General features: G+C 48.0%; 1 protein-coding gene across 1 annotated transcript; it reads right to left on the minus strand.

The window, feature by feature from the left end:
* Positions 1-233: 233 nt before the first annotated feature.
* Positions 234-13,776, minus strand: hsd3b1 (hydroxy-delta-5-steroid dehydrogenase, 3 beta- and steroid delta-isomerase 1). Its single transcript, XM_055644264.1, has 3 exons — positions 13,570-13,776; positions 7,602-7,769; positions 234-3,027 (listed from the first exon to the last, which is right to left on the minus strand). The coding sequence occupies exons 1-3, from the start codon at positions 13,721-13,723 to the stop codon at positions 2,219-2,221; spliced, it is 1,131 nt and encodes a 376-aa protein (XP_055500239.1). The 5' UTR covers positions 13,724-13,776; the 3' UTR covers positions 234-2,218.
* Between the last annotated feature and the right edge of the window lie 11,176 nt (positions 13,777-24,952).

Here is a 24,952-nt window from a genome sequence, read left to right on the forward strand (position 1 = left end):
CACATGGATCCGTAGATGCTACAATCGTGAGTACAAGGCTAAATGCTGGAGTAATTCAGCAGGTCAGACAGACTCTCTGGAGAACATGGATAGGTGAGGTTTTGGGTTGGAACCCTTCTTCAGACTGTAATCAATGTGACGTCTCTTCAGACTGTAAGCTCAAACTAGAAATATACAACCCCAGCCAAACTGCTGAGATAAAGCAAAACTAATATTTTGATATAAAATCGGCCCAACGAGTGCATGCCGACCATTGATCACCTATTCATACTAGTTTTCTGTTATCACATTTTCTCATCCACTGCCTACACACCAGGGGCAATTTAATGAGATCGATTAACCTACAAACCCTCACGGAGTTGGAGTGGTGGCGGACTAAGGCAAGGAAATGATGTGTGAGGTGTCAGGATCGAGGCATCAGTGGAGTAGGCCACGGGAGGCCCGACAGCAGCCTGGGGCTTGATTAGATCAGGCGCGACTTGCAGTGGCATGGAGTGGCGGAGCAGCGGAGGAGGACCCAGACACATTGCCTGGCCAGGCTGACCCCTGCAACTCCGACCGACCTGGTGCCGTCGCCAGGGTAACGGGCCTTTACGGCCAAGTTGAGACCACATTTATAGCAACTTTGTACTTGAAGGTACAAAATGACACTGGAAACATGGCGACTCTTATGTACTGCCTGAGTGTAATCTACTGCCTACACTCTTGTGCGTATGTTTGATTGCGTTTATGTATAGTAAGATTGTGTATAAACTGCACACAAAAAAAAAATATTCACCCCACTGAAATCCATGCGACAATAAAATAACATTGAAACGTTGACAATAAAATCCTCTTCTGGAACCAGCACTCTAAGATCTGCCACACTCTAACACAGCAAGTATTTCACACACAGAGAGTGGTGAGTGCCTGGAATGCACTACCAGGCTGTTGGGGAAGAGTTAAATCACAGACCGTGAGCAGTGATTCCTTGCTTTGCCATGACATATCTGATATGTAATTTTAACGAGGATGCTAGTGGGGGGTGGGAGTTGACCGTGCATTAGTACAGGGGAAGCAACTGTTCCAGGGCTGGGGCAGATTACATACGGGGCAGCAGCCATGTCGAAGCAGCCAGCCGGGGAGATTGATGAAAGAATGAGCTGTGCTGGTTTGCACGTGCCCGAGGGGCTTACATTTGCCTGGAGGACTCTCTGTAGTTGGGACGTCACCCTCAGACCAGGTCATGACTGGTGCCAAGGGAAAAACTGCGGATCACACTGTGGACAAAATCTTCCGCTCTCCCAGGGGGGCAGCAGGCGTTGTTGAGTATAAATATTTCCACTGCCATAAATCTCGCACTGGTTGAGTGAACTGTCCGTGTGGTCTCTGCCTTCAAAAACAAATAATCACGGTTAAAGGTTACTCAGTGATGTACTGTTACACAGGGCGGGTGGTGGACACAGATACCACAGTGGCGTTTCAAGAGTCTTTTACACAGGCAGATAAGGAAGGAGGGACGTGGATCACATACAGGCAGAGAAACGTTTACCTTGGCATCATGCTTGACACAGACATTGTGGGCTGAAGGGCCTGTTCCTGTGCTGTATAGTTCTATATAAACACTCCTAGGATATGTGCAAATGATTGGATAGACTAGCAAAGAATGTTTCCACGATGATTAGATCTGCAAGTGGTTCTACGAAGGGTTTGGAGGGCTGTGGACCAAACGCAGGCAAATGGGACAAGCCCAGTATGGACTTGGTCAGCATGGACGTCTGTCCGAAGGACTTGCCTCCACGTTGTACCGCTCTGTGACCGCTGAATAGGACTTAACTTGGATCAAATCATACTCAAGATTCTATACCCTATATTAAAATTACCAATTCGACATCAATTGCCAACAAATTGAAACTAGGTTAGGTTAGGTTAGGGTTATTATTATCACCTGCAGATATTATCCATAGAAATATCTATAATCACTACCTGTCAGGGTGACCATTCTAAAGTACTGTGGACTTGTAACCCAGTAGACTCGATGGGCGAATGGCCTAATTCTGCTCCAATGTCTTTGTCCGATGGTAACTTTGAATGGCAAGTGATGAGGGAGTACTCTGCCTTTAAATTCCAACCACATTATACAAGTGACAACAAATTGTTTGGGAAGACTTTAACCAGATAAACCACTCAGACGTCAAACTTCTACCCACTAACGCCCAGGCTTCAGGCAGCGTAGGTGTTACTTCCTGTTTAAAAACTCTCTTCGCTCTTGTACAACGGAGGCCAACCATGCAATGGTCTTTCCTTTTGCCACTTCCCAGCTGTAGAGTGGGGCATAGTCAAAGTCATTCCGCCCTTTGTCGCTGGTAAAGATGAACCTGGTGTTCAGCATTGTGATGAGTTGCGGGGTTATTTTGGGCACATACTTGACAAAAGGCCTGAGCAGAAACTCCAGCGTCTTCATTAAGTAGGCGACAAAGTAGAAGAGCGGCAGGGGCAAGGGGAGATGTGGTGAAAGCGAGAACCCCAGAACGCTCATCATCTCTTGGTTAAAATCTGAGTAGCTCATGTGTGGGGTGTCATCTGTAATGTAATAAAACTTCCCACCAACTATCTCCTTCTTGCCCTCTTCTTTCATAGCTCTGGCCAATGTAACATGGCCCCAAGCTGCGTTGCCTACATAGACCGGATTAACAAGAGCCTGCTTCTTGGATGTTCTCTGTAGGACGTCCCCGTTGATGATTCCTTCATCCAAATGTCCCAGGAGGAAGCGACTATTCTCACCGTAGATGTACATGGGCCGTAAGGCAGACGTCACCATCTGCTCACCGTTAGGTAGGCTGGACCCATTTGCCTTTAGGATTAATTGCTCTGCCACATATTTGGTTCTGCTGTACAGAAACTTCAGATTGCTGGCATACACCATGTCTTCGTCCCCATTGTAGATGGGATCACCTCTTGCGTTGGGCCCCACCACCTCCACACTGCTGGTGTAGATGAAGCGCTTCACGTTCAGCGCAATGCAGGTCTCCAGCAAGAACTGACTTCCTGCCAAAATAGATCCAACAACATCACACAGAGCAGATTAGAAACACAAACGGCACTTAAACAATGAACAAGAAATAACCTCAATAGGTAAAGGGCGGCACGGTGGAGTAGCGGTAGAACTACTGCCTCACCGCCCCCAGATACCCGGGTTCAATTCTGACTGCGGGCGCTTATCTGTGCGGAGTTTGTACGTTCTCCCCATGACCGTGTGGGCTTTCTCACAGATCTTCGGTTTCCTCCCACACTCCAAAGATGTGCAGGTTTCTAGGCTAATTAATTGGCTTGTTACCAATGTAAAATCGTCCCGAGTGTGTGTAGGAAAGCGTAAATGTGCGGGGATCGCTGGTCGGTCGGGCGGACTTGGTGGGCCAAAGGGCCTGTTTCCATGCTGTATCTCTAAAAGAATACTTATTAATAAATGTTGAGAGTCACACAGCATGAAAACAGGCCCTACACCCCAACTTGCCCATTCTGACCATGCCCCATCTCCACTAGTCCTATCTGCTTGTGTTTGGCCCATATTCCCCCCAATCTTTCCTGCCATGTATCTGTCCAAATGTCGTTTATATGTTATTGTATTATCAGTCTCACCTACCACCTCTGGCAGCTCGTTCCATATATCCACCTCCCTCTCCCCCTGAACTTATGCCCACTGGTTCTTGATTCCCCAACCCCAGGTAAGAGACTCTATGCATTCACACTATCTATTCCCCTCTTATACACCTCTATAACATCACCCCTCAGCCCCCTGAACTCCAACAAATAAGGTCCTATCTTGCCCAACCTCTCCCTTTTGCTCATGACTTCAAGTCCTGGCAACATCCTCATGGATCATCTCTGTACTATTTCAGCGTAACAACATATTTCCTATAACAAGATGACCAAAATTGAACACAATACTCCAAGTGCGGCGATACCAATATCTTGTACAATTATAACATAATATCCTAACTTCTAAACTCAATAACCCGACAATACTTTGACTAGGGCTTTGGGGAAGGTTGTCAAGCAGGGGGATCGAGGAGTGTAAGTACACAGTTCCTTCAAAGTAGCGTCACAGGTAGCAGTGGTTAACATAAAAACATAGAAAATAGGTGCAGGAGGAGGCCATTCGGCCCTTCGAGCCTGCACCGCCATTCAATATGATCATGGCTGATCATCCAACTCAGTATCCCGTACCTGCTTTCTCTCCATACCCCCTGATCCCATTAGCCACAAGGGCCACATCTAATTCCCTCTTAAATATAGCCAATGAACTGGCCTCAACTACCTTCTGTGGCAGAGAATTCCACACATTCACCACTGCGTGAAAAATGTTTTTCTCATCTCGGCCCTTAAATACTTCCCCCGTATCCTTAAACTGTGACCCCTTGTTCTGGACTTTCCTAACATCGGGAACAATCTTCCTGCATCTAGCCTGTCCAACCCCTTAAGAATTTTGTACGTTTCTATAAGATCCCCCCTCAATCTTCTAAATTCTAGCGAGTACAAGCCGAGTCTATCCAGTCTTTCTTCATATGAAAGACCTGACATCCCAGGAATCAGTCTGGTGTATCTTCTCTGTACTCCCTCTATGGCAAGAATGTCTTTCCTCAGATTTGGAGACCAAAACTGTACGCAATACTCCAGGTGTGGTCTCACCAAGACCCTGTACAACTGCAGTTAAAAGGCACATAGGTCTTCATCAGTCTGAGTATTGAGTATATAAGTTGGGAGATCATGTTACAGGTGTATAAGACATTGGTGAGGCCACATTTTGGAACTGTCTGGTTAGGAACTGAGTATACCATGCAATATGAGTTTTAAGCATTGTTGAACCAGAGGTTGTTATTGGATAGGTGATGTTTCAGGTCAGGACCCTTCTCCAGTCTGAAAAAGGGTCCTAACCGCAATGAAATCTATCCATACTCTCCAGGGATGCTGCCTGACCTGCTGAGTTATTCCAGCACTTTGTGTCTTTCCTTGGTAAATCAGCATCTGTAGTTCCTTGTTTCTACGGATATTGCTATTAATTGAATACAAAAGGGAACTGCAGAGACTGGAATCTGGAACACAAAAACTGAACACTGGGAGAACTCAGCGGGTTGAGCTGAGTTCACCCAGCCTAGGCAAACGACCCAATGGGGTGGTTAATAAAAAAGTCCACGCCGCAAGGCATGTTAGGTCTATGGGGAACCTAGTTCACAAGGCACACTCAGTTTCTAACCAGACATTCCTAACATGAGAGGCAACCATTCCAATGGATCTCAGAGCCAAACAGATATGACGTAGGAGTGTGGTGAGTGCCTGGACAATGCCTCCAGGGTTGGTGGATGAGGCAGAAATGATATCCAACACCATTGAGTAGATGGTCTGTATTTCACCTTGGGGGTAAAAGCATTGGTGACCGAAACATGTGCAATATACCAGAATGCTGCCTGTATTATCAGCATCAGCTGCAGGGAGAGGCTGGACAGACTCGGTCATGGGGGCACAGCGGTAGAATTGCTGCCTTGTTGTGAATGCAGTGCCGGAGACCCGGGTTCGATCCTGACTATGAGCGCTGTCTGTACGTAGTTTGTACATTTGCCCTGTGACTTGCGTGGGTTTTCTCCGAGATCTTCGGTTTCCTCCCACATTCCAAAGACGTGCAGGTTTGTCGGTAATTTGGCTTGGTAAATGTAAAAAATTGTCCCAAGTGGGTGTAGGATAGTGTTAATGTGCGTGGATCGCTGGTCGGCGCGGACCCGGTGGGCCGAAGGGCCTGTTTTCGCGCTATATCTCCAAACTAAACTAAACTAAACTAAACTTTGATTGTTTTCTCTGGAACGTCAGAGGTTGAGGGTTGAGGGGAGACCTGATAGAAGTATATAGAATGAGGAGAGGCATAGATAGAATAGACAGTCAGAACCTTTTTCCAGGGTGGAAATGTCAATGACTAGAGGCCATAGCTTGAAGGTGAGATGAGCAAAGTTTAAAGGAGATGTATGGGGCAAGTTTGTTACTTGTGAGCGTGGTGAGTGCCTGGAACATGCCTCCAGGGTTGGTGGTTGAGGCAGAAACGATATCCAATACCATAGAAGACTTTTGGATAGGCATATGATATGCAGGGAATGGGGGGATATGGATTATATGCAGGTAAATCAACTATGGTTTTGCCACCATGTTTGGCACAGACATCGTGGGCTGAAGGGCGCGTTCTTGTGCTGTTATACTCAAGAGCGGAACTCGCTATCAAAACATGGAGGGGACACAATTTTTGGTGGCCACACACACACACACACACACACACACACACATACATACACACACACACACACACACACACATACACACACACACACACACATGAGGCTTCGGAGGTTCAATCCAGCACTAAATGCAGCTCAACTCTGCCTGTCTCACCGGGTTAACTACAGCCCTGCCTGGACTGACGGGACACCAGCGCTGCTTCTCAGCGCTGGCCATATTTCCCGCAAGTCCAGGGAGGGCTGTAGGCTCACCTGGCGGGACAGGCAGAGTTGAGCTGGGTTTAGCGCTGCTTCTCTGCACTGGCTGTGGGCCTGGGGGCACCGCGCCCGTCAAACTCCCGGCCAAAGATCCTATAGCGGAAGATCTTTGCTGCCGACCTCTCTGGCCACCGGTGGGGGGCGGGTACTCGGGACAGCGCCGGAGACCCTGGCTGCGGATGAGGTGCAGATCTGTGCCACGTCTCCCTCCTGCATTCATCGAGCTCTATCCTCAGTCCCACCCCCCCCCCCCCCCCCCCCCCTCCCCCCCCCACTCCTCCCTCTTCCAATCATCGCGCTGAATGATCATGACCCGTCCCCATTGCCTGCTGACCTATGTCTCTCGTCAAATCGGCGCCCCCGATCATCAGTCCCACCCCCCCTGCCCTTCGGAAAGCGGAGATTTCTCCGTGTTAAAAAATCTGGATCACAAAAACTTGGGGGGGATGTCCCCCACCTCTCAAAACATGGGGGGGACGTGTCCACTCTGCCCCCCCCCCCCACCCCCCGGGTTTTCTGCCCCTGGTTACAGTCTATGTTCTATTAATGGGTGAAATCCTAAACACAAGGTTTTATACCTTGCAATGAAATGGTGAGCTTGGACAGCTTTAAGAGTTCTTGCAATTGCTTTGTTCTAGGTTTTGCAAGCACAGACTGATGGGCACATGTTAGTGTTGCAATCCATCCAAATTTGCAGAATAGGAAGCAAAAAAGTGAACTGCAAATTTGTCAAATCGGTGTGGGCACAAAGAAATAAGACACAAAGTGCTGGGTTAACTCAGCAGGTCCGGCAGCATCTCTGGAGAAAAGCAATAGGTGACGTTTTGGGTCGAGACCCTTCTTCAGACTGAGAGTCAGGGGAGGGGGAAGTGGGAGAGAGAACAAATGAATGAAAGATATGCAGATATCAAAGCCAACAACGATGATCAGGGAAAGGTGGAGCCCACAATGGCCCATTGCTGGCGGTGAGGAAGATGATAATGAGTAGTACAAAGAGTGAAACTCAGCAGGATGACAGTGAAACTAGTACAATGACTAGGATGCGGGAGCCTTCCATGACTTGCTGTCCTTTACTTCACGTTATACCTTCAACATTGACAGCTTCTATTTCTTCATTGCTGAAGAGACCCCAGATATCGATCAAGGAAGCGGTGTGAATTACGCAGTCAACTCCCTGGCAGGCCTTCCACACGACCTCTTTATCTCTCAGATCTCCTTGGATCACCTTCAGCTTAACTCTGCCTCCAACCAAAGCTGCAAAACAAATGTTATGAAGGAAACAAAATCATTAGATTTATTACATCCATTTTCACGCATGCACTTGAGAACTTGATCCACCTGATCTTGCTTTGTATATTTTGCTTTGTAGACACTTGCAAATACTTTTGCAGGTTCTCGGTGGTGAACCTTTGATTCTCATGCATAGCTCCACTTGATAGGACAAAATGTCAGCTGTCGGTTCGTTCAGCATGGGATGGCGTGTGGTGCTGAGCTAAATGGGCAGAGAGAACTAAAGTTTCATCTTAAAACACAATATGAAACAGTATGAAGAAGGGGCCCGACTCAAAACATCACCTACTCATGTTCTCCAGAGATGCTGCTTGACCCACTGAGTTACTCAGTGGTACTTTCTTGTCATCTGTCCCTAGGTACAGTGAAATTCATTCAGTGAAAAATCTATAACTACAGCACTTTGTGTCTTTTTTTAGTAACCAGTTGGTTGTGTCGTAAATAAATACAGCACGGAAACATGGCCACCAACCTAACTTGCTCATGCTGCCAAGATGCCCTATCTACGCTAGTCCCATCTGCCCACATTGGGCCCATATCTCTGTTAACGTTTCCTCTACTTGTATCTATCTGTCCAATGCTATCTCACAGCATGACAGTCCCACCTTAAACCACTTCCTGACCAACAACCAGTTTGCCAGACCTCAGGCTGCCTCCAACTGAAGATCCCCTCCCCCTTCATTTACCAACCACCACCCAATTGACAATTTCAATCGGAGAAAGACACAGAGTGCTGGAGTAACTCAGCGGATCAGGCAGCATCTCTGGAGAACACGAGTAGATGATGTTTCAGCTCAGGACCCTCCTTCAGACTGATTGTAGTAGAGGGAGTGGGGAAAAAACTGGAAGCAAAGAAATACATCTGAACATATCGGGGCTGGTCACAGATGACCTCAGGTCGCAGATGATCCCCATCCCCAGAATGATACAATTTGGACCATCGAGTCTGCTCCGCCATTCATTCATGGCTGATATGTTTTCCCTCTCAACCCCATTCCACTGCCTTCTCCCTATAACCGTTGACACCCTAACTAATCAAGAACCTGTCAACCTCCACTTTAAAAATACCCAATGCCTTACCCACCACCGCCGTTTCGGGCAATGAATTCCACAGATTCACCACCCTCTAGTTAAAGACATTCATCCTGTAAGTCATAGGAGCAGAAGTAGGCCAGTCAGCCTATCGTCTATTCTGCCATTCAATCATGGCTGATGTGCCTTTCCTTCTCAACCCCATCCTTCTCACCTCCATTCTAAAGGTAAGTCCTTTTATTCTGAGGCTGCATCCTCTGGTCCTAGACTCTCCCACTAGTGGAAACATATTCTCCGCATCCACTGTATCCAGGCCCTTTATTATCCAGCTCCCCAGTGTTGCCCTTGTTGCATCTGTACTGATCGCAGGTCCTACCCACCCCTGCCGGCCAGATGTCTACAGTTGATGGGTGATTTCCCATCGTGGTTCCTGGTGGTAACAACCTAAACGCGAGGTTGGCAGTCGCTCCGGCTGGGGGCTGCATTTTAAGCAGGTCTCTTGTCAGGTAGCGGGTCCCTTTGGCTCCAGTCATGCAGCAGAACGCTGATTGCCATCTCTGCCCAGAACTGTTTGAGGGACAAATCACACAGACTGTGTTCCCTTCATGCACCATGCACTGGCAGAGCTTGCCAAAGGAAGTCCTTGCTCCTTGTGAGGTCTGTATCATATCGTACAAGGCCATTGCACAGTCTGCAAGCTGGATGACATTCTCAGCACACATAGCACAAACAACCTTCTGACACTCTGGGTTCAAGGACAAGGATTAATAACTGAATACTCCAGTAAAATATCATAGGCTTTGCTTGGTCCACATGAAGGATAATCTGAACTACAGCTATTTAGTTTCTCTGGAGCAAAGTTTACCATCTAATGGAACAGACAGAATCTGTGGATGTGTGCCATAAACATCCAGCCAGTGCTGCAGGCAGGGAAATCTCTTCAAATCCAGCACTTAACTGACAATAGATTGTGCTATTTACAGTTATATGTTTGTTTTAATTTATCTTGGTATGTTTTATGTAGGGGGTTCGGGGGAGGGGGAATCAGGGGAAACATTTTCCAGTCACTTACCTCGACGGAGATGCGATTTTTTTCCGTGTTGCATCTCCGTCCCCCCCCCTCTGCAGCCTACAACGTGGAGTGATGCAGCCTTTCTTGGAGATGGGCCTGGAGCTTCCAGCTGCGGGGAGCGGCGCGGACTAAAGCCCCTGTCCCACTTAGGAAACCTGAACGGAAACCTCTGGAGACTTTGCGCCCCACCCAAGGTTTCCATGAGGTTCCCGGAGGTTGCAGGTAGTGGAAGCAGGTAGGGAGACAGACAAAAACCTCCGGGAACCGCATGGAAACCTTGGGTGGGGCACAAAGGCTCCAAATGTTTCCATTCAGGTTTCCTAAGTGGGACAGGGACTTTACCATCGTGGAGCCTGGGATCTTTTGCCGAGGATCGCCAGTGTTGGAGCTCCGACCACTTGAACTGCGGGTCTGTCGGCAACAGCCCCGTTCAAAGGCCCCGACCACGGGTGAACACGGGAGGAAGATGACTGAACGTTATTGCCTTCCATCACAGTGAGGAATGTGGACTCCACTGCGGTGGGGGGTTATGTTAAACTCTATTTGATCTGCTGTGTGTATGTTTGCTTTTTACTTAGTATGGCTGTATGGTAACTCAAATTTCACTACACCTTAATTGGTACATGTGACAATTAAATTGAATCTTGAATCTAGATTCATAGAGTGGTACAGTGTGGGAACAGGCCCTTCGGCCCAACTTGCCCACACCGGCCAACATGTCCCAGCTACACTTGTCCCACCTGCCTGCGCTTGGTCCATATCCCTCCAAACCTGTCCCATCCATGTACCTGTTTAACTGCTTCTTAAATGTTGGGATAGTCCCAGCCTCAACTACCTGCTCTGGCAGCTTGTTCCATACACCCACCAACCTTTGTGTGAAAGAGTTACCCATCAAATTCCTATTAAATCTTTTCCCCTTCACCTTAAACCTATGTCCTTCATTCACCTACTCTGGGCAAGAGACTCTGTGCATCTACCCAATCCATTCCTCTTATTTCAGTACGTTCCTTGAATCTTTTCAGATATTTGTTTGCTGCAAGAGTCCCATGCATTTCTTCTTTCCCACTGTCCGGTGCAGCAGGTAGTGCAGCTGCCTCACAGCGCCAGAGACCTGGGTTTGATCCTGATCTTGGGTTCTGTCTGTGTGTTGAGTTTGCATGTTCTCCCTGTGACCATGTGGGTTTCCTCCGAATGCTCCAGTTTCTTCCCACATCCCAAAGACATGCAGGTGTGTAGGTTAATTGCCTTTAGTGGGTAGGGAGTGGATGAGAAGGCGATATAACATGCAATGTGTGTGAATGGGTGATCAATGGTAAGCATGGACTGGGTGGGCTGAAGGGCCTGGTTCCATGCTGTACCTATCAATCAATATGTCAAACATAGACACAAAGTGCTGGTGTAACAGTGGGACAGGCAGCATCTCTGGAGAGAAGGAATGGGTAATGTTTCAGGTCGAGACCCTTCTTCGGATGTGACAATGTGAAGTCCTACTCCACCAGATTAATAATAAGTGCCTGAGCATTACTGCACAGCGATCTTGGTGAGACCATTACATTGTTAGAGTGACAAACACCTTTAGGGGTGACAGTGAGTGAGACTGGACTGCCAATGTAAACTTGCCATGGATTACCAGGGTAGATTGGGTAAGCCCAGAGCCCACCTGATTCTGCAGGTACGCAGGCAGTTAGATGGAGGAGGGGAGGAAAAAATATACGACACAATGTGCTGGAGTAGCTGGAGTGACTTACACACAACATAATGATATGAACAATGAATTCTCCCAATTTTACATAACTACATAACCCTCCTTCTCTCCCTTCTTCCCCCATATGCCCCATCTTATTTCCTCCCCCCCCCCCCCCCCCGTCCTCCACCCTCCTCTGCCCCACCTGGACTCACACCTATCTCTCCCCTTCCAACTACATTCCTTCCTCAAACTGCACAATTGGCAACTCTCCAACCCTTATTTCATGCACCTTGTGTCTTGTCATCTTTGGCCTTAGTCCAGCCATCTGCCTATCAAACCACCTCACCTGTATCAACCTATTATCTGCCAGGCTTTGTCCTGCCATCCTCTCTTGCTGCTTTCTCCTCCTCCCCCCCCCCCCACACACACACACACACAAAATCAGTCTGAAGAAGGGTCCCAACCCAAAATGACACTTTTCCATGTTTTCCAGAGATACAGCCTGACCCACTGAGTTACTCCAACAATTTGTGTCTGTTTTTAACAAAATGTTTCCGTTGCAGATCAGTATAAATCATTCAACTCTCGGTATCAAGACCAGAACTAAATAACCATTAACGCTAGAGATACTTAAAACAATGCAAAACTTCAAAACAATGGAATCTTTCTTACTGTAGTTAGCATATAAATATAATAACATTTCATGGAGGGGTGTTTTCAAATATTCCATGCTTGCCCGACGACATTCCAGCTCGAATAATATTGGAGATTCCAAATTGACAAATGTTGAACATTTTATTCTCCAATGTTAGGTAACCTCCAATGCCCCCTCCCCCACACCTTTCTCTTCCACACCCCTCTTCTTCCTCCTCCCCTCCTATCCCCATCTGGACTTGCCCTTCTCTCTCCCCTTCCACCTACATTCCTTCTCTGCTTTCACAATTCACAACTCTTCAACCCTTTTGTCACACATCTTCTGTGTTTTGTCCATCTCCGGCCTTTGTTCAATTATTGGCCTATTAACCCCCAACCCCACCCCACCCCACCCTCCCCTCCCCCCCCCCCCCCCCCCCCCCACCCCACCTCGCTTAGTTACTCCAGCACTCTGTGAAACATCACCTATCCATGTTCCCCACAGATGCTGCCTGACCCGCTGAGTTACTCCAGCACTCTGTGAAACGTCATCTACCCATGTTCACCACAGATGCTGCCTGACCCGCTGAGTTACTCCAGCACTCTGTGTCTTTCTTTGGTATTAAGATTGTTAATGTCTATAATGAATGGTTAAGCCCTGCATTAATTTCACTCAAGCCGTCAGATTTTTTTCACTGAATTACATGTTGATGCCTTGCACAATTTTCAAGAAGCAATTATTGATAAAAAATCAACTGAAATAACTCTATTAGAGAGACGTGGACACAACAGCAGATGTTGGTTTATATAAAAGACACAGTTCTGGAGTAACTCAGTGAGTCAGGCAGCCTCTCTGGAGAACATTAATAGGTGATGTTTCAGATTGCGATCCTTCTTCAGTCCGTTTGTAGTGGGGAGGAAGAACGCTGGAAGAGAGGAGAGGCAGGATAAAGTCTGGCAAGTGACAGATGAATACAGGTGAGAGGGGTTTTGATAGGTAGATGGTGGACAAAGGCTGAAATGAAAAGACAAAAGCTGTGAGGCAAGTGACTGGCGGGAAGACACGTGGGTGTGGTATTAAGTCTGGGCCGAAACATGGTTGAATAATAGCAGGAGCCACAGAGCAGGAGGAGTGAGAGTGTCCGACAGTCTGAGGAAGGGTCCCGACCTGAAGCATCACTGATCCATGTTCTCCAGAGATGTTGGCTGGCCCGCTGTGTTACTCCAATACTCTGTGTCCAACAGAACTACCGTTGCATAGTAGGCATACCTTGAGGAGATTATGCAGTGGGGCAGTCACAATGTGGAACCAAGTCATCGCTCTGTAAAGGGTCACATACCTTGTAAACTCGCCACATGTTCTGCGTGTATTACTTTGTCGAACAATCTGACCTCAGAGACATCGCAAGCTTTCTCAATCAGAAGTCCAATGATAACCTTTCCAAGAAATCCACTTCCTCCCGTCACAAGGTAGATGTCTCCAGAAACAGACATTGTGGTGATTTAGTGTTCACAGTCAACGTTGTACACCAGCGGTTAGGCGGAGGTTGCTTTGGCTCTGTAGCTTGGATACTGTTCATTATTGTTTATATACCAAAGTTAATTTCAAAGGACTCCTCCTTTATGCAAATAAATGATGGCAATGCTTCTAGTGATTAACTGTTCAATGACTGCTACGTCCATGGCCCTGTCTATTCATCTGGAGGCTATCAGCAAGGACAAATGACATCATTCTTTTGCTAAATATCCACTAAATTCATGGCCACAGAAGATAGTGTATGAGCAGTGGAAATAAATCATCTTTGATCCTTGAAGACTGCCTCAGAAGAGATTTTGTTTTGAAAAGACACAAAATGCTTGAATAACTCAGCGAGTCAGGCAGCTTCACTGTAGAGCATGGATAGGTGACTTTTTGTGTCAGGTCCATTCTTCAGACTGATTGTAGGAGTTGGGGGAAATATGAAAGAGAGGTGGGGGTGAGAACAAACGCTGGAGGAACAGCACCTCGTATTCCATTTGGGTAGCATACAACCCAAAGATATAAACACCGAATTCTCCAATTTTAGGTAAACAACACCCCCCTTTTCTCCCCCCGCCCCCCTCCCCCCTCCTTTTTTCTTCTTCTCTTCCCTGTGCCTCACCTGGATGCGCACCCATTTGTCCTCTTCCCTTTCCACCTCCATTCCAAAAAGGCAAGGATTACTGGTCTTATTGACTACAGGCCTGTCGCACTGACCACTGTAGTCATGATGTCCCTTTAAAGGCTTGTGCTGGCCAAGCTTTAAAACATCACAAACCCCCTGCTGGACCCAATGCAGTTTGCATATCGGGCCAATAGATCTGTGGATGACGCAGTCAACCTGGGCCTGCACTTCATCCTCCAGCACCTAGACCACCAGGGGACCTATGCGAGGATTTTGTTTGTTGATATTAGCTTTGCATTCAACATCATTGTGCCAGAGTTACTACACTCCAAACTTTCCGAGTTGACTGTGCCTGAACCCCTCTGTCGGTGGATCACCAGCTTCCCGATAGACAGGAAGCAGCATGTGTGGCTGGGGAAGCATATCTAGGACCCGCAAACTCTCAGCATGGGAGCACCGCAAGGCTGCGTACTCTCCCCTATCCTCTACTCTCTCTACGCCAACGACTGCACCTCCACAGACTCCTCTGTCAAGATTCTCAAGTTTGCGGACGACACAACCCTGATTGGACTGATCCAGGATGGGGAGGAATCTGCCTACAGCCAGGAAGTGTCACAGCTGGCATCCTGGGGCATCTCAACAACCTGGAGCTCAATGCTCTTAAGACAGTGGAATTGATTGTAGACTTTAGGAGAGCTCCCCCTCCCCTGACCCCACTCACCAACAAACCACACCACAGTCACATCTGTGAAGTCTTTTAAGTTCCTGGGAACCATCATTCTCCAAGGACATTGAATGGGGGGTCACCATCGACTCTATAGTCAAAAAGGCACAACAGAGGATGTACGTCATGCGGCAGCTGAGGAAGCACAATCTGCCACAGGCATTTCCAAATACCTTGACTCCATCCTATCCCCCTTGTTTAAATCCCTCCCTACCTATGTTCAAGACACCTCAGACACTCTCTGTCGTCTCCGCGCATTCCATTCTCTAGGCCCTCACCCCCTCATCTTCACCATGGACGTCCAGTCACTCTACACCTCCATCCCCCACCAGGATGGTCTCAAAGGCCTCCGATTCTTCCTCGACCCGAGAAGCAACCTATACCCGGCCACTGACACTCTCCTCCGCCTAGCGGAGTTGGTCCTTACCCTCAATAACTTTTCGTTTGACTCCAAACACAAGGCGTAGCTATGGGCACACGCATGGGCCCCAGCTACGCCTGCCTCTTTGTCGGTTATGTCGAGCAATCCTTGTTCAATACGTACCAGGGCCCCATCCCCGACCTCTACCTCTGCTACATCGACGACTGCTTTGGTGCCAACTCCTGCACCCGCACACAACTGACTGACTTCATCCATTTCACCACTAACTTCCATCCGGCACTCAAATACACCTGGACCATTTCCAACACTTCCCTACCATTCCTTGACCTCACTATCTCCAGTGCAGGTGATAGACTTCTGACCGACATCCACTATAAACCCACTGACTCCCATGGCTATCTGGACTACACTTCTTCCCACCCTGCTTCCTGTAAGGACTCCATCCCCTACTCCCAATTCCTCCGTCTACATCGCATCTGCTCCACGGATGAGGCGTTCCACATAAGGGCATCTGAAATGTCCTCACTATTCAGGGAACGGGGGTTCCCCTCCTCCACCATAGATGAGACTCGCATCAGGGTCTCTTCCATACCCCGCAACACTGCTCTCTCTCCCCATCCCCGCACTCGCAACAAGGGCCGAGTCCCCCTAGTCCTCACCTTTCACCCCACCAGCCGTCACATACAAATAGTAATCCTCCGTCAGTTTCGCCACCTCCAACGTGACCCCACCACTCGCCACATCTTCCCATCTCCCCCCATATCTGCCTTCCGTAAAGACCAATCCCTCCATAACTCCCTTGTCAATTCTTCCCTTCCCTCTCGTACCACCCCCTCCCCGGGCACTTTCCCTTGCAACCGCAAGAGATGCAACACTTGTCCCTTTACCTCCCCCCTCGACTCCGTTCAAGGACCCAAGCAGTCGTTCCAGGTGCGAAAGAGGTTCACCTGTATCTCCTCCAACCTCATCTATTGCATCCGCTGCTCTAGATGTCAGCAGATCTATATCGGTGAGACCAAGCGGAGGTTGGGCGATCGTTTCGCCGAACACCTCCGCTCGGTCCGCAATAACCAAGCTGACCTCCCGGTGGCTCAGCACTTCAACTCCCCCTCCCATTCTGTCTCTGACCTTTCTGTCCTGGGTCTCCTCCATGGCCACAGCGAGCAACACTGGAAATTGGAGGAACAGCACCTCATATTCCGCTTGGGGAGTCTGCATCCTGGGGGCATGAACATCGAATTCTCCCAATTCTGTTAGTCCTTGCTGTCTCCTCCCCTTCCTCAGCTCCCCTGCTGTCTCCTGCCATCCCCCAGCCTTCGGGCTCCTCCTGCTTTTTCCTTTCTTGTCCCCACCCCCCCCCCCCCCCCCCCCCGATCAGTCTGAAGAAGAGTTTCGGCCCAAAACGTTGCCTATTTCCTTCGCTCCATAGATGCTGCTGCACCCGCTGAGTTTCTCCAGCTTTTTTGTGTACCTGCCACAGGCAATGATGGTCCAATTCTATACGGCCATCGTAGAGTCTGTCCTCACCTTCTCCATCATGGTCTGGTTTGGCTCAGTCACCAAGCACAACATTCGGAGGCTGCAGCGAATCGTCCGATCAGCTGAGAAGGTTATTGGCTGCAACCTTCCCCCCATTGATGAACTGTACACTGCAAGGGCCAGGAAGCGAGCAGGCAAGATCATCTATGACCCCTCTCACCTTGGCCACAAAATCTCTGAATTACTTCCCACTGGAAGGCGACTCCGGACTGTCAAAGCTGCCACAGCCAGACATAAAAACAGCTTTTTTTCCACAGGTAGTAGCTCTACTCAATAACCAAAAATCTGAGTTACTCCAGCACTCTGTGAAATGTCACGTATCCATGTTCTCCACAGATGCTGCCTGACCCACTGAGTTACTCCAGCACTCTGTGAAATGTCACGTATCCATGTTCTCCACAGATGCTGCCTGACCTGCTGAGTTACTCCAGCACTCTGTGAAACGTCACATATCCATGTTCTCCAGAAATGCTGCCTGACCTGCTGAGTTACTCCAGCACTCTGTGTACTTCTTGGCAAACCAGCATCTCCAGTTGCTTGTGCCTATACCAAGAGATGAAGCCATGCTCAGTAAAATAAATTATGCTCCAAACTAAATCAGGTTGAATGTTCATTAAGTGCCTGATTTGTGGCATAAACAAAGTAAATGCAAGAGGTTGAAAAGCGAGATCATACACAGAGGCTGCATCCGGATCAGAAACAAGCTTCTTCAGTAGGATGAGCTCTGCCAGTCCCACCACCACATATAGACTCATACAGCATGGAAACGGGCCCCTCGGCCCAGCCTGTCCATGGCGACCAAGATGCCCCATCTAAGATAGTCCCATTTGCCCACATTTGGCCCATTTCCCTCTCAAACTTTCCTATCCATGTACCTGTCCAAATGTCTTTTAAATGCTGTTATTGTACCTGCCACAACTACCTCCTCTGACAGCTTGTTCCATATAACCACCTCCCTCTGTGTGAAAAGGTTCCTATTAAATCGTTCCCCTCTCACCTTCAACCAATGTCCTCTGGTTCTTGATTGCCCTACTCTGGGTAAAAGACTGTGCATTCACCCTGTCTATAGAATCATATCGTTGGGCTGGATGGCCAGTTTCCATGCCATGAGCACCCTACCATATTAACAGCTATCAACCTACATATAAACACATTTTGATCATTTGCCTCATTTGCAAGCAATGCAGAAGTGAATTGTGGTAGAACAAGTGCAGGATAGGAAAGGCATCAGCACTGGCTCCAAGGTTCTTCAAAAAGCTTTCCTTTTTTGTGCCCACTTCTGAACCATCAGCTGCTGAATTATGAAACCAAAATATTATTAGGGGGGGTGCACAGTGGCGCAGTTAATCAGTCTGAAGAAGAGTCGCAAACCGAAAAGTGACCTATCCATGTTCTCCAGGGATGCTGCCTGACCTGCTGAGTAACTCCAGCACTCTGTGTCCTTTTTAGTACAATTTCTGCCTCACAGTAACCCCAGGTTTGATCCTGACATCCCATGCAATCTGTGCAGAATTAATGCATATTCCCTGTGACTGCTTGAGTCTCTTCTCAAAGATGCGGTGCTTTTTGATTTGTAAACAAAAAGAGGCGTGCGGCAACCATCGATAAATAACAGTGTCCGTGTCCGCAAAATAAAATAATGACATTTATCTTATTGGTGGAATGCGGTATTGGTGCGTAATGTCACAAAAAAGGCACTGCAAAGATAGTTTAGTTTAGAGGCACAGTGTGGAAACAGGCCCTTCGGCCCACCGTGTCCACCCTGACCATCGGTCTCCCATTCACACTAGTTCTATCCCTAACACTAGGGGCATGTGTTTAGAGTGTGTGAAGATACTAGGGCAGCTGGAGGAAGTCCACGTGGTCACAGAGAGAATGTACAAACTCTGTCCAGGCAGCATCTGTAATCAGGATCAAACCCAGGTCTTTGGTGCGTTGAGGCAGCAGCTCAACTAGCTGCTCCACTGTAACACAGGTTAATTAACCTCAATAAAAACTGTGCAGGGAGTGGGTCTGAGTGAGATAACTTGGAACTAGTGTGAATGGGAGACTGATGGTCAGCATGGACTCGGTGGGTCGAAGGGCCTGGTTCCATGCTGTCTCTTTCGATCAATCAAAAACTATATTGAAAGAATAATCCAGCACAGATTCAAAGAGCTGCATATCCTTCCATGCCAAACTGATCTATAAAATAACATGGTTTATCTATGATATGTTAATCATTAAAGGGCTGTTTTCAACAACTAACCTGCTGAACTGACAAGAGTAATGAAACTCATGGCCAGGGCCTTGGCTGGTTCAAGGTTCTCTCTCTCTGCCCGACCGTAGTCACGAGAAGCCTGCTGTGGTTTGAAAAAGGCAGGGCTGAGGAAAGAGCCCAGTAAACTCACAATGTTGAACTATCTTGCTGGATCCAGGAAGGACACCTTAAAAAGCCCAAAGTAGCAACCTCCCTTCCCCATCCCCAACCAATGTCCTTATGCCCCTGCCCCACTTAGGAAACCTGAACGGAAACCTCTGGAGACTTTGTGCCCCACCCAAGGTTTCCGTACGGTTCCCGGAGGTTTTCGTCAGTCTCCCAACCTGCTCCGACTACCTGCAACCTTGAGCAACTACCCGCAACCCCCAGGAACCGCACGGAAATCTTGGGTCGGGCGCAGAGTCTCCAGAGGTTTCCGTTCAGGTTTCCTAAGTGGGACGGGGGCATTAGTGAAATCCCCCCCAAAAAAATCACAGAGTGCTGGAGTAACAGCGGGTCAAGACAGTATCTCTGGAGAGCATGGTAAGGTGACGTTTCGGGTCAGGACCCTTCTTCAGATACACTAAGTTACTCCAGCACTTTGTATCTTTTTTTGTAAGAAGGATCCTGACCTAAACGTCACGTACCCATGTTCTCCAAAGATGCTGCCTGACCTGCTGAGTTACTCCTGCATTTGTTGTGTTTTTTTATAAACCAGTTATCTCTCTCTCTCTGAGAGTGGAGGACATACCCAGACTTGCTGCTACTTTTGCTCTGTGTTCTGTAACTCCCACATTCTTTTGTGTAGGAAGCGACTGCGGATGCTGGTTTATACCGAAGACACAAAATGCTGGAGAATCTCAGCAGGCCAGGCTGTATCTTTGGAGAACATAGATAGGTGACATTTGGGACAGTCAACCCGAAACATCATCTGTTCCTTTTCTCCAGAGATGCTGCCTGACCCGCTGAGTTACTCCAGCACTCTGTGTCTTTTCTTGCAAGGATGTTCTCCACATTCTCACCCTGTCAGAGACAATTCCTACTCCACACACTTCCTGCAGCTTTACAAGCTTTTTCTGACTCCTTTCTGTTTCTGACCCCTGAGTCTCCATGCAGTAACATTCACTCTCATTCTCCTTCCACCGATTAGTTTAGTTTAGTTTAGTTTAGAGATACAGTGTGGCAACAGGCCCTTCGGCCCACCGGGTCCGTGCCGACCAGCGATCCCCGCACATTAACACTATTCTACACACACTAGGGACAATTTTTACATACACCAAGCCAATTAACCTACAAACATTTACGACTTTGGAGTGTGGGAGGAAACGGAAGAACTCGGAGAAAACCCAGGCAGGTCATGGGGAGAACGTACAAACTCCGTACAGACAGCGCCCGTAGTCGGGATGAAACCCGGGTCTCCGGCGCAGCATTCGCTGTAAGGCAGCAACTCTACCGCTGCGCCAACGTCCCGATGCGGACTGACCTGCTGAGTGTCACCAGCATTTTCTTTTGTTTAATAGATTTTCAACTACTGTAGTTGTTTAAATTTTTCATTTTCTATTCTATTAAGACTGCTCATACTTGTATAAACTTCAACTAAGTCGTTCCTCAGTCTCCCCTGTTCCAAAGAAAACGCATAAAACTTAGACAATTGTAGACACAAGGAACAGCAGGTGCTGTAATCTTATGCAAACCACAAGTGACGCTAGAGGAAGGAATGCAGATGGAAGGATTGGGGAGAAGTCGGTGTGAGTACAGGTGGGGCACTAGTGGAATTCAGCATCTGTGGAGGGAATGGACAGATGAGGTTTCGGGCGGTTAGGGTAGACCTTTCCAAGTAGAAAGAAACAACTTCTGATCCTGGTTAACAAAAGAAGACATAAAGAGCTGCAACACACTGCAAGCACGTCAATCTGGGCCCAAACTTTCCTGCAGACATTTTGTCCTAGCTCTGTGCATTTTCCAACCAATGTCTTACTCCAACATTTCAGATATTTGACAGGCAAATGAAGTCATAGATCTGTGCAGCACAGAAACAAACCACACAGCTCACCTTGTCCTGCCAACAAAGTTAGTACACTCTGCATGTCCCGTTTGCCTACATTTGGCCCATAGCCCTCAAAACATTCCTATCCAAATATCTATACAAATAAAGATATAAAGTGCTGGAATAACTCAGCGGGTCAGGCAGCATCTCTGGGGAACATGGATAGGTGACGTTTCACAGAGTGCTGGAGTAACTCAGCGAGTCAGGCAGCATCTCTGGGGAACATGGATAGGTGACGTTTCACAGAGTGCTGGAGTAACTCAGCGAGTCAGGCAGCATCTCTGGGGAACATGGATAGGTGACGTTTCACAGAGTGCTGGAGTAACTCAGCGGGTCAGGCAGCATCTCTGGAGAACATGGATAGGTGACAGTGGATGTGGTTTATCTGGACTTCCAGAAGGCTTTCGACAAGGTCCCACATAAGAGATTAGTATACAAACTTAAAGTACACGGCATTGGGGGTTCAGTATTGATGTGGATAGAGAACTGGCTGGCAAACAGGAAGCAAAGAGTAGGAGTAAACGGGTCCTTTTCACAATGGCAGGCAGTGACTAGTGGGGTACCGCAAGGCTCAGTGCTGGGACCCCAGCTATTTACAATATATATTAATGATCTGGATGAGGGAATTGAAGGCAATATCTCCAAGTTTGCGGATGACACTAAGCTGGGGGGCAGTGTTAGCTGTGAGGAGGATGCTAGGAGACTGCAAGGTGACTTGGATAGGCTGGGTGAGTGAGCAAATGTTTGGCAGATGCAGTATAATGTGGATAAATGTGAGGTTATCCATTTTGGTGGCAAAAACAGGAAAGCAGACTATTATCTAAATGGTGGCAGACTAGGAAAAGGGGAGATGCAGCGAGACCTGGGTGTCATGGTACACCAGTCATTGAAAGTAGGCATGCAGGTGCAGCAGGCAGTGAAGAAAGCAAATGGTATGTTAGCTTTCATAGCAAAAGGGTTTGAGTATAGGAGCAGGGAGGTTCTACTGCAGTTGTACAGGGTCTTGGTGAGACCACACCTGGAGTATTGCGTACAGTTTTGGTCTCCAAATCTGAGGAAGGACATTATTGCCATAGAGGGAGTGCAGAGTAGGTTCACCAGATTGATTCCTGGGATGTCAGGACTGTCTTATGAAGAAAGACTGGATAGACTCGGCTTGTACTCGCTAGAATTTAGAAGATTGAGGGGGGATCTTATAGAAACTTACAAAATTCTTAAGGGGTGGACAGGCTAGATGCAGGAAGATTGCTCCCGATGTGGGGGAAGTCCAGGACAAGGGGTCACAGCTTAAGGATAAGGGGGAAATCCTTTAAAACCGAGATGAGAATAACTTTTTTCACACAGACAGTGGTGAATCTCTGGAACTCTCTGCCGCAGAGGGTAGTCGAGGCCAGTTCATTGGCTATATTTAAGAGGGAGTTAGATGTGGCCCTTGTGGCTAAGGGGATCAGAGGGTATGGAGAGAAGGCAGGTACGGGATACTGAGTTGGATGATCAGCCATGATCATATTGAATGGCGGTGCAGGCTCGAAGGGCCGAATGGCCTACTCCTGCACCTAATTTCTATGTTTCTATGTTTCTATGTTTCACAGAGTGCTGGAGTAACTCAGCAGGTCAGACAGCATCTCTGGAGAACATGGATAGGTGCCGTTTTGGGCCGGGACCCTTCTTCAGACTGATTGAAGAGTGGGAGAAGAAAGAGAGATGGGGCAGAACAAAGCACGGTAAGACATAAAGTGCTGGAGGATCTCAGCAGGTCAGGCAGCATCTGTGGAGGGAATGGACAGGTGACATCCTCTTATCATCTCTAGCTGCGCTGGATTTAGATGAAGAGAGGCCCTAAGCGGTTCCACTTGTGAGGCCCCTCCCAATCCCCCACCCACACGACTAGAGGAAGATGGTCCACCAGATTGACACCGATTTGCAGCCGAGCGCTTATTTATTTATTTATTTATTTATTTATTTATTGCCAGTGCTAGTGTCGAGTTATTGGCTTAAAACACTATTATTCTGAAATGGAGGGCAAGGAACTGAATTACTGAAGGGTTGTTTAGAGACTACAGTGCGTTGTGACAGCATATGTAAGAAAGGCCTATGACAGTGTCAAAAATATTATACACCTCTCACTTAACCTTTTTTCCCTGTTGCCAGCCGGGCAACCTTGGCAGCTTTTTAAGTTGCCAAATGACAGTTTAGGTGGTCATTTAAGACGGCTTGCATGACACGTGCGATAATGTGCTCGGACGAAGTGTGTAGTTACCAGTCGGAATTATGTTCAATGAAGCATTCACATATTATTTCTGCTTCAAATAAAGTCCCAAACTAAACATATTCACCAATCAAGACATGATATATATCACAATGATATGCAGCAAAATTATAATACAGTATCTCAACTCTTTTTGCTCTTTGCAATGAATGCAATTTCTATTATTTCTTTCCACTTCCAAACAAAAATGTGGTTGGATTATTCAGCGTATGATCAACCTCGGTGAGACTAAGCGCAGGCTTGGCGATCGCTTTGCACAATACCTCCACTCAGTTCGCAATAACCACTCTGATCTCCCGGTGGCTCAGCACTTCAACTCCCCTTCCCATTCCGAATCTGACCTTTCTGTCCTGGGCCTCCTCCATGGCCAGGGTGAGGCCCACTGCATATTGGAGGAGCAGCACTTCAATTTTTTGTCTACCAATGGGATCCCACCACTGGCCACATCTTCCCATCTCCTCCCCTGTCTGCTTTCCGCAGAGACCGCTCCCTCCGTAACTCCCTGGTCAATTCGTCCTTTCCCACCAAGACCACCCCCTCCCCTGGCACTTTCCCTTGCAACCGCAGGAAATGCTACACTTGTCGCTTTACCTCCCCCCTTGACTTCATTCAAGGACCCAAGCAGTCTTTCCAGGTGCGGCAGAGGTTCACCTGCACCTCCTCCAACCTCATCTATTGCATCCGCTGCTCTAGGTGTCAGCTGCTCTACATCGGTGAGACCAAGAGTAGCCCAACACCTCCGCTTGGTCTGCAATAACCAACCTGATCTCCCGGTGGCTCAGCACTTCAACTCCCCCTCCCATTCCGAATCCAACCTTTCTGTCCTGGGTCTCTTCCATGGCCAGAGTGAGGCCCACCGTAAATTGGAGGAGCAGCACCTCGTATTTCGCTTGGGCAGTTTACACCCCAGCGGTATGAACATTGACTTCTTCAATTTCAGGTAGTCCCTGCTTTCTCCTCCCCCTTCCCAGCTCTCCCTCAGCCCATTGTCTCTGCCTCTTCCTTTCTTTTCTTCCCCCACCCCCCCCACCCTCCCATCAGTCTGAAGAAGGGTCTCGACCCGAAACGTCGCCTATTTCCTTTGCTCCATAGATGCTGCCTCACCCGCTGAGTTTCTCCAGCATTTTTGTCTCCCCATTCACACAAGTTCTGTTATCCCATTTTCCTCACCCACTCTCTACACATTAGGGGCAATTTTACAGAGACAAGTTAACCTTTAAAGTCAATATGCCTTTGGGATGTAGGAGGAAACCTCCATGCTTGCAGGGAGAATGTGCAAATTCAACACAGACAGTGCCCGAGGACAGGATCGAACACAGATCTCTGGCGTGTGAGGCAGCAAGTCCACCAGCTGTGCCACTATATTTTGTTTCCCAACA

Source organism: Leucoraja erinacea, chromosome 13 (genome assembly GCF_028641065.1).
Source record: "Leucoraja erinacea ecotype New England chromosome 13, Leri_hhj_1, whole genome shotgun sequence".
Classification (NCBI taxonomy): Eukaryota; Metazoa; Chordata; class Chondrichthyes; order Rajiformes; family Rajidae; genus Leucoraja; species Leucoraja erinaceus.